Consider the following 9,180-nt stretch of genomic DNA (forward strand, 5'->3'; position numbering starts at 1 on the left):
TTTTAATATTAGTAACAGCAAAATAAGATAACGTACAATATTTCTTAAATCAAAGAAAAGGGTGAACGGGCGAGACAGGAAGTACTCATAACTGGCTCATTGGTGACTTAGTACAAGTATAGCCATCTATGTTTAAAAACAATCAAACAAGTCCTAACAGTGGGCATAGCACGTGTCTACCGGTCGTACCCGTCGGCAAGGGGTCAAGTCCTAAGCAAAGACACCTAATTTTTCATGCTGTTTGGAAATTCAGAAACAAATAAGATTACATAAGTTGATTTTTAGATTTTCCTGTAATTTCATATAATGGTAGAAAAGTGATAGGGACATAATTTGAATAAAAAGTTAATCATTAAATTAAAGCATTAAAAAATAACAAGGAAAATTTTAACCCTTTTCTCTAATATTTATTATTTTGTTTGGGACCTAAGATTCATTCATAGACCTCTTCTATTCAACAGCTATCCAAAAATGCTTTCTTGTCAATTAGGAAAAAATATATATCTTTGGTCACTTTTTTGTAAATGACCATCTAAATAGGATATGTCATATAATTTCAAAGTTGACTATTGATTAAGAAAGAAGTAAAGTTTTCAATTACATTTATTTGCATATATTGTAGTATAACAACATAAATCAGATATAAGTATTACCATTGTAAATGATAATGAACACCAAAGTTACACTGTCCAATAATTGTCAAGATGTTTTCCGAGACATGCAATCCACTTCTTTTTCTTTCACTGCATTTTGTTCAAAGGCAACTGGGAGTGCAACATTTCTCACAAGGCATAATGAGCAAGTTTCCATTATATAAAGGTTCAGCCACTGATTAATGAGAGCAAAATAAAATATCCGTTTATCCTTTGATTATCGTACCAATATTTTCACACAGGAGAATTGAAAACGATTATACTCTTGTCCTCTGAAACACTAACAATTTTGCTACTGTCTTGGCTGTACTTCGCACACCACACCTGCAAAAAGAATCCTGATGATTATCCAGTAACAGTGAAATAAATAAGGAAACATTGTCTTGACTGAATAATAAAACTTGTTTAGAGTGAACTATGAATTTTGTTATGGGTTATCAGTTGTGACTGACACATAATGAGAAACTAATGTTATTCATGAAGAAGAAAAAATTATGTGAAAATAAAAATATATTTTAATGCATTATTTCATTTTTTGGAGCAAGTTCTTGTGAAATGACAAGAAGGTTTAAAATGCAATAAGAGCTGCTACTCATACCTACAGGTACAAAATTGCCTTTTTTTTTCCCTTTCTTTTTTAAACAAAACCACAATCTTTAAAAACCAATGCAATATTAATGTTTGCACCACAAACATAGGTAAAAATATTACATGAATATTTATCACTCAAGACTAAATCATGCAAATTCATAACTGACCTGATCGTGGTGGTCTTTGAAGGTGTGCACGCAGTTTCGCTGAGCAAAGTCCCATACCTTGACCGTATGGTCCGACGAGGAAGACACAAAATGCATCTTATCCGGGGCAAAGTCTACACTTAGCACCCAAGATCCATGACCAGAAAGGGTACAAGCAAGATGACTGCTTTTCCTGTTGAAATGAGGAATACATGTGTAATCTATTGTTTTATGAGTGAAACTAAAGGAATTGGCACTTCTAATAAAGGAAAAAAAAAAAAATATCCCTTGAGACAACATAAAGGAAGTAGACACAGCTGTAACTTATAGTTTGAAAAATACTAGCAAGTTAATTGGAGAGGCATTTTTCTTTCTAGAAATATGTAAATAAAAAAAATATGAGCAAAAAATATAAGTTACCTAAGCCTAAATATAAACATATAAATAAATAAATTTAAAAACATTAAAAATAATAAAAGCAGCAAAGGCTAGTTTCCTTGTTATCTAGGGCATAAAAAATATAGATTTCAAATAAACATAAAATCATACATAAAAAGAAAACCATAATAATAATAATAGTGAAGCCTCGAACCCATAAACATACACAGGTGCACACACAACCAAGCACAAAAGCACTGACCCAAATATCAATATGTTAAACCAAAAAAATACTTCCTTCGAAACTCTCACACTTACACGTCATAGATCTTCATGTGTCCGTCGTCAGCCGCAGTGAGAAGCAGCTGCGAGTCTGGAGAGAATGTGATAGACCGAATTGTCATGGCGTGACCCTCCAAAGTATGCACCAGCTTGCCGCTTTCAACATCAAACACATTGATGAAACCGTCAATGGCACCACTGGCTACATACTTTCCATCTCGGCTCTGTAAAAAATATTATCCATATTCTATTAGCATAAAAGTCAAGGGCAACACAGTAAGGATATAACAGGTGATTACCAAAATATCTCATTTTGCCCCAAACAATTCTGCACATCTTTAATTGAAACATGTAATGTAGTTAAACTGAACACAAGTTGAACATACAAAGAGTTTTGACAGTTCATGTTGCAGTAATACCACTATATATTTGCATATGAGGAGGATTCATGATAAATGCCTGATTGTATCTCCTATTTATCAATAATATCCTGTGAAGCTCACAATCTCCTATCCTAATCACCTCAGTTTTACTTCTTTCATAACAAGAATATTTCATCAAGTACATTCTTCAGGCTGCAGTACTTACAATATATACTTTCACCTTGAGCAAACAAGTTAAGCAGCCATCAAACCCCTAAATAAAACTCTTTTAGAATTGCACTTACATATGCAACAGAATAGGTGAAGCGCCCTCGAGTATCTAGGGTGGTAACATGTCGTCCTCCATCAACAGCATACACATTAATCTTACCAGCATGGTTGCCAGAAGCCACATGGTTCCCATCTGGAGAGAAAACTACGGACCAAGCTTCAACTGGGCCACAGTCAATGGTTTGTAGCTGGAATATAGTGTGTCATTACATATAATGATTAGTATTCAAGGAAAGTGATATGGCATATGCTGGTCTATAAGATACATGACACTTGGATTGAAAGAGATTTCTCAAGTCACCATGCACCCACTGCCTAAAACACAAAAAGAAAGGTAAAATAAAAGACAGAATCAAAATGAGTTAAAGTACTGCATCTCTACCTGTTCACCCGAGTGGATGTTCCAAAGCCGAATGGTTGAATCAAGAGAGGAGGAGGCAGCCATGGTTCCTTCGGCATTGACATCCACTGAAATCACACCGAGAGAGTGGCCTTCCAGTGTGTGCATGGCAGACAGCTCTCCTTCCACGCCATCGCCAGTCCACCGCCACACCTTTACAAGGTCGTCTAACCCACCTGACACCACATACCTCTGCTCCCTGAACAGAAGAGGAAGTTAGAAATGTAAATTTGATATCAACACTTGAGACGTTTCATCTAAAATACCAACTCATGCTCGATGATCATACAAAATATACTATAAAACAATCAAGTATGTTATATATGAATAAAAGAAGTTAGAATTTGCTCTGGCTATATAAAGAAATGGTCAGGAATACCAAATTGTATTATAAATTCATTACTTGATACTTGTTATAAAATAATTATCAAGCATAATATAATATTAATTAAGCAATATTTTGGAAAATACAATTTAAGTAATGCATGATACAATAATCAAGGTAATATTTTAAGAATTTTTGACTGACAGTTTTGGGACATTATTTTTGATGCCTAAAGGTTAACCTTTACTATGATCTTGGGTTATCATGGCTTTTCTCATTTTCGAAACCATTAAAATGTTGAAATAGATTGTCCATACTCACGTATCAGGAAGGTTATCTCTGTCTTTCTCATTTTCCTCATTCTCTTTATTCTCCTCTCCATTTTCTTGTTCTTTGTCTTCACTTGTTGACTCCTTTGATTTTTCCTTGGGTATATAATGTCCCCAGGCACAAGCCCAGATACCTTCGGAGTGTGAATTCTCGCGTTTGTGCAGCAGTGAAAACTGAAATTTAAAGTTAAGTATCCCAAGTAAAAATAGTGTTGAGCATCTTCATGACGACAATGAGCAGGTCAGAGAAGTAGAAGAGACAACAAACCTATCAAATCTGATCTTACATTTTTACAGAACTAAGCATTACAACACCAACAATAACAACAAAAAGTATAATAAAGGAACAAAAGAAGTCATAACCCAGGGAGTAACACAAACTTTTCTCTTCCATCCTACAAAAAAATAATACAGCTGCTTCCCAGCTGTAGCAGATGACACCAGCTAGGCATATGATGAAACATCATGTGGCAGAAGACAATAGCATAGGGTCTAATAAAACCAATCAGATTTATAATAGATCACCTAAATCAGGTACCTGTGCAAATAATGGCAGCTGGAAATCACATTTGATATAAGATGGTAATTCTCAACTCTAATGAACACACCAATAGTTAATATCTCAAAAGGTCTAACCGCACATATTATCTCACAATTCATTTGAACTTATTGTCAAATAAATGTTTTTATGCTAGTGCTCCTATCCTATGTACAGCACTATGCAAGGGATAGACAAACTACATAGCAATATATGAATATCCACACTACTAGCCAGCCAGAATTATCAAAGAAAAATTATTCCACTTCATAAACTTCAGAGACTGGTGATGTTGCCAGGACATAGGGGAGAAAACCATATCTATTTCTTTAAATGTATTTCTGTAAGGCCAAAACCCACATTTTCTGGTATGCTAAAGCTAGAACAGTGTCATGCTGAAGCCTTGCTGAAGAATAGGATATGATCTCAAGCTTTCTAGAGGAAAAAAATATATGGCTTACCCCCTGTCAAAAAGGCATTTAACATGTCTCTCGAGTTTTTGCGAAGTGGAACATATTTTGCTTTCCTGGAATTTATCAGGAAAGCTGTACCATCCTCTTCCTTTCTCATGCCAATTTTGACGGTTAACTCGTAGAAATGGTAAATGCAGTTGTCATCCATGAGGTTACATCTCAATTTAACAAACACTTCTTAATGTCAGTCGAGTTATCTCATTTCGCCATTCTATCTTTAACTAAAGTCGAATATTCAGCGTATCCGAAGTACCTTTACGCCAACGTCAGAATGCCATAATCATCTAGATGTGCCATTTCAGGAAGAAGAGAGAAATTCACAATGCATTTTTTTTTTTTTTTAGCTGAATATGGGCCTGCCCTTTCATATGTCATCGTCAATGGGAGGCTCCCTTCTAGCAAATGCATTCATTGCAAACATTTAATTTGTGTCTCGGTCAACAAAAAATCTAAAAAACATCAGAGGTCATCACTAACCATTGTGAAGTATCGTCAACACCAAAGAGAGCTGTATAAATTTTAAAATCTCATAAAAGCTGAAAAAAGATGCTACGTACCATCCTGTTTTGTTTACGTTTAGCGACAGCGTGGTGCTTCAGCCGGCCGCAGGTAGATGGCTCTGGTTCAAGGTGGATACGGATGTATTTAGATTAGAGGTGTCATATCTTTTCTATCAGATTAGTTATAATAGAAATCGGCTTATTTTATACATAGTACTCATCTTTAATATTTTATAAATATGCATGTTTCTTCACCCATGTTTATGCGGTATAAACGTTCATGTATAAGCAATGCAAGTCAAATAATTACCTCACAAATTATAAACTAATGCTAACCTCTACATATTTAACTTAATAAAAGTATATTTCACCCCAGGAGAAAAACAATTCAACAAGTCTCCTATCTTAAAAAAGGTTTAGGTCCGTCGATCAACCGCCGTGAGATTCGTAAACAAAGATGGCGGAGAAAGCGTCTTAGCGATTTAGGCGGCGTTTGAATAATGTCTTTGTGTGATTGGAAAGAGACAGAACAAGTATCTTGTTTGTTCTGAAGAGGCTGGAGATACCATGAAGCTCCTAAAACCGCCTTGGATCAACCATGATGGTGAGTAGATCAAGTATGTGAGGGGGAGTTATTCAAGGTATTGTTTGGGCATGGGCATGGTGACCTGACCTGACCTTTAGACGTCAAACTATCTGATATAAGGTTACGTTTCAAGTGGTCAACTCTCTTATGGTGTCGGAGGGTCACACTGAAACTGTTACGGGAAGGAATCACAGTGTTCTATACTGAGAAGATTGAGCCGAAAGGTGGCGGTGGAGGTTGCTGGCCTGACACATCGCTTGTGGATTCTGTCGTTCGGCAAAAGCTATATTTATTGTATTTGAAGGGTAACAGAGTGTGTAATATCTGTGATTTACCGTATGTGTGTTCTGTATTACATGAAGGCCTAACTGTATTTGATAGTCTCCGTAATGTGTGTATATATCGAGAGTATTAGATTTGGATGGATGGGTTGGATGCTGAACATTTGGTGGCGTATTGGAAGACGAGGTTTGGTGTAAATATAGTTGCCTCAAGGAATACTTTAGACTTAGAATCGTTGTGCCTAGAGTCTGTGCCTTAGCTGTTTAGTTCCCAGACACCAACGCCAGTGTTGATATTTGTCCAGATAGCTGGAGAATGCATGGAATACACTTGAGAAATTAAATAATTTTAAAATAAACTGGCATATTTCAGTTAATGAATTGAATGCACCATTGAGAAAGCTTCTCTTCTTTAGATACTCATTGTGTTGGAGTTAAATCAAAAGTTCTGTGAGGCCGGCAGGCATCAACTGGCCACAGCCGTGAAAATTACATTCTATTACAGTCTTTGTACCCAATTCTTGCAAAGGCAAGCATATTATATGCATATTGTTGTATGTTAGATCAATTGCTTATTTGGGAAGAGTTGGCCTGTGACATGTACATGCTCAACCTAGCCAGTATTTACATGGTGTATGTTTATTAGACTTTTGCTCGAGTGTTAGAGGTTTTGGTAAGGGCATGACCAACAGTGTTCTAATTTCCACCGATATTGTCACTACAGTTGCTTTTTTAGACTAACCACTAAGTTACTTTTACTGTATTATGTGAAACAAAAAATATGAATTAGTTTGTAATAGTCAAATTATGGTGATAATTCATGTATATATATATATATATGTTGTAAGTCAAATTACTCTCAAGGTCATGAATTATCTGGAGAAGTTTTATTTGTTTAGTCTCATAAATACACTTTGTTCAGAGTATAAGGTCCAGTAATTTTCAGTTAGATCTCCAGTGTGCAAGGACAAAATTCCTCAATGTGATGATGTGCATTATAATGCTTTGTTATGTGCAGCAACCTTTTCTGCCACCTATGGTTAAAATTTGGACAATTTGTACTTCCTAGTACTAATAAGCATCACATGTTCTTCTGTTTATCTGGATCATTCTAATAGACTAATACTCAATTTGAGAGGTACTATAGGTAGAACATAAAGGTATTAATTAAATTTATAGAGATTCCTGTTGTCATTGCCATGTGTTTAGTTAATGGTAACAGTTTCTGTATTTTGTATATAATAAGGCTGTTTCTTTTAGGCTTATAATAGATTATTTTTAAACAGCAAATAACAGTATTTAAATGCTAAAACTTAGAATGTTATTTATGATCTTAGAAGGTATATCATCTAACTTAAGAAGCACCTGGAAAGGAAATTCACTCGTGGTATAAACTTTATTATAATTGTTATATGTTTTCAGGTGACAAAGCAATCTTCAGTGTTGATCTGCATCCTGATGGTTCAAGATTTGCAACAGGTGGACAAGGACAGGATTCCTCTGGAAGGGTTGTGGTGTGGAACCTGAAACCAGTTGCTCAAGAGAAATATGAGGATGATGAGAAGGTAATAATCATCAGAGGTTTTGTTTCAGTCAAAAAAGACTCATGTCAAACCCATGTAGCAGACTTCTGAGATTTGTTGATGATGGATATGAATGACAAATTAATTGTTACTTTTGTCTATAATTTTCTTTGTAGTGCCTGAACCAAAATTTTTGAGAAATCAGGAAAAAAAAAGTGTTTAAAGCATGTTTTGTATAGTTGCACATATAGTAAAGTGAATGATAACATAGGTGAACTATGTTATTTTTTTTAGAATAGTAGTTGAATAGATATATTAGTGATTATGTAAAAAAAAAAAATCTTATAATGCATATTTCAAAAAAAATATTTAGTGTTAGAAAAATTCAAAAGTTGGTCATAAATTCTGCCTTGCTGTTGCAATATATTTTAGAATTTACTAATTTTCTGAAATTGATATTTCCTTCAGGTCCCGAAGTTGTTGTGTATGCTAGACCAGCACTTGGGGTGTGTGAATTGTGTGAGGTGGTCTCAGAGTGGCCGTTTCTTGGCTTCTGCTGGAGACGATAAAGTTATTATCATCTGGCAGCAGAGCAGTTACGGAGGTGAGTCCTTTTTTCCTTTTTAGAGTGCAAAATCGCAAACTAAAAATGAAAAGTTGTCAGTGGGCCAATCAATTGTAAAAATGTCATCATTACAGGGATTAACAAAAAAAAAAAAAGATATTGAGACAGATAGTATGTTGAAAAAATTGTTCTTGTCCTGTGAAGATCTGTTCCAAATTAATCCCTCAATGGCAGTATTAGAAATCTCTTGGTGTCACTGACTCCCGAGGCTTCTGGCAATTGTCCTGCTGTTTGGCCTGGAAGTTCTCTACATGTAGTAGAACTTTCCACTCGCCACGCTCTAGGGCATTGCGACGCCTATAGCCTGCATGATGAGTTGGTTTGTTATGATGGCTATAGGCATGGCCCAGCAGATACGGGTTGAAATATTTTCAAATTGTATATCATTCTGATATTCCCATTTATATTTCTGTATATTTTATTAAATTAGTTTTTTTAGAAAACAAATTATTATACAACTTTGAAGACAGAAGTATTTAGAATTTCCTCATTTTTATGTCAGATGACCATAAAGTTTGATTTTGCTAACAGGTGGAGCTGTATTTGGTTCAAATGTTGTCAATGTTGAATCTTGGCGAAGTGTCACAACACTAAGAGGTCACAACGGAGATATCCTGGATGTGGCTTGGTCTCCAGGGGATGTTTGGCTTGCATCTGCCTCGGTAGACAATAATGTTATTGTATGGAATACTGCAAAATGGCCAGGTGAGTAAGAGGAGATTTCTATATTTTCCTTGAATGTTTTTTATTTTTTATTATTATTTTTTGATTAATTAATTTATTTTTTATATCATACATCGTCATTAGTATTCAGGATAGCTTTTAAGATATTACTTGAGACAATAGCCATTAAGGCAGAAAATTGATAGATATTTATTAATTCCCTTTCCAGAACAA

The 9,180-nt window shown here is 35.1% G+C and overlaps 2 protein-coding genes across 5 annotated transcripts in view; one reads left to right on the forward strand and one right to left on the reverse strand.

The window, feature by feature from the left end:
- Positions 1-585: 585 nt before the first annotated feature.
- On the reverse strand, positions 586-5,410 carry LOC125033377 (WD repeat-containing protein 61-like). 2 transcript variants are annotated; one of them, XM_047624819.1, is made up of 7 exons: positions 5,326-5,410; positions 3,750-3,931; positions 3,086-3,302; positions 2,718-2,891; positions 2,087-2,274; positions 1,412-1,583; positions 586-977 (listed from the first exon to the last, which is right to left on the reverse strand). In XM_047624819.1, exons 1-7 carry the CDS (start codon positions 5,326-5,328, stop codon positions 888-890), a joined length of 1,026 nt encoding a protein of 341 aa, XP_047480775.1. In that variant the 5' UTR covers positions 5,329-5,410; the 3' UTR covers positions 586-887. The 2 variants fall into 2 exon arrangements, with proteins under 2 accessions (XP_047480775.1, XP_047480776.1); XM_047624820.1 differs by lacking the exon at positions 5,326-5,410 and adding an exon at positions 5,246-5,318.
- A 304-nt stretch (positions 5,411-5,714) lies between these two features.
- Positions 5,715-9,180, forward strand: part of LOC125033380 (protein HIRA-like) — a 16,365-nt gene continuing 12,899 nt past the window's right edge. For all 3 annotated transcript variants that reach the window (XM_047624825.1, XM_047624826.1, XM_047624828.1), the window contains exons 1-5: positions 5,715-5,872; positions 7,558-7,700; positions 8,127-8,262; positions 8,815-8,988; positions 9,176-9,180. The exon at positions 9,176-9,180 is cut by the window's right edge and continues 156 nt beyond it. In XM_047624825.1, the coding sequence (XP_047480781.1) occupies positions 5,836-5,872; positions 7,558-7,700; positions 8,127-8,262; positions 8,815-8,988; positions 9,176-9,180 (495 nt within the window). In that variant the 5' untranslated portion in view covers positions 5,715-5,835. The remainder of the gene's footprint in view (positions 5,873-7,557; positions 7,701-8,126; positions 8,263-8,814; positions 8,989-9,175) is intronic.

The sequence above is a fragment of the Penaeus chinensis genome, chromosome 16, assembly GCF_019202785.1.
Source record: "Penaeus chinensis breed Huanghai No. 1 chromosome 16, ASM1920278v2, whole genome shotgun sequence".
NCBI classification, from domain to species: domain Eukaryota; kingdom Metazoa; phylum Arthropoda; class Malacostraca; order Decapoda; family Penaeidae; genus Penaeus; species Penaeus chinensis.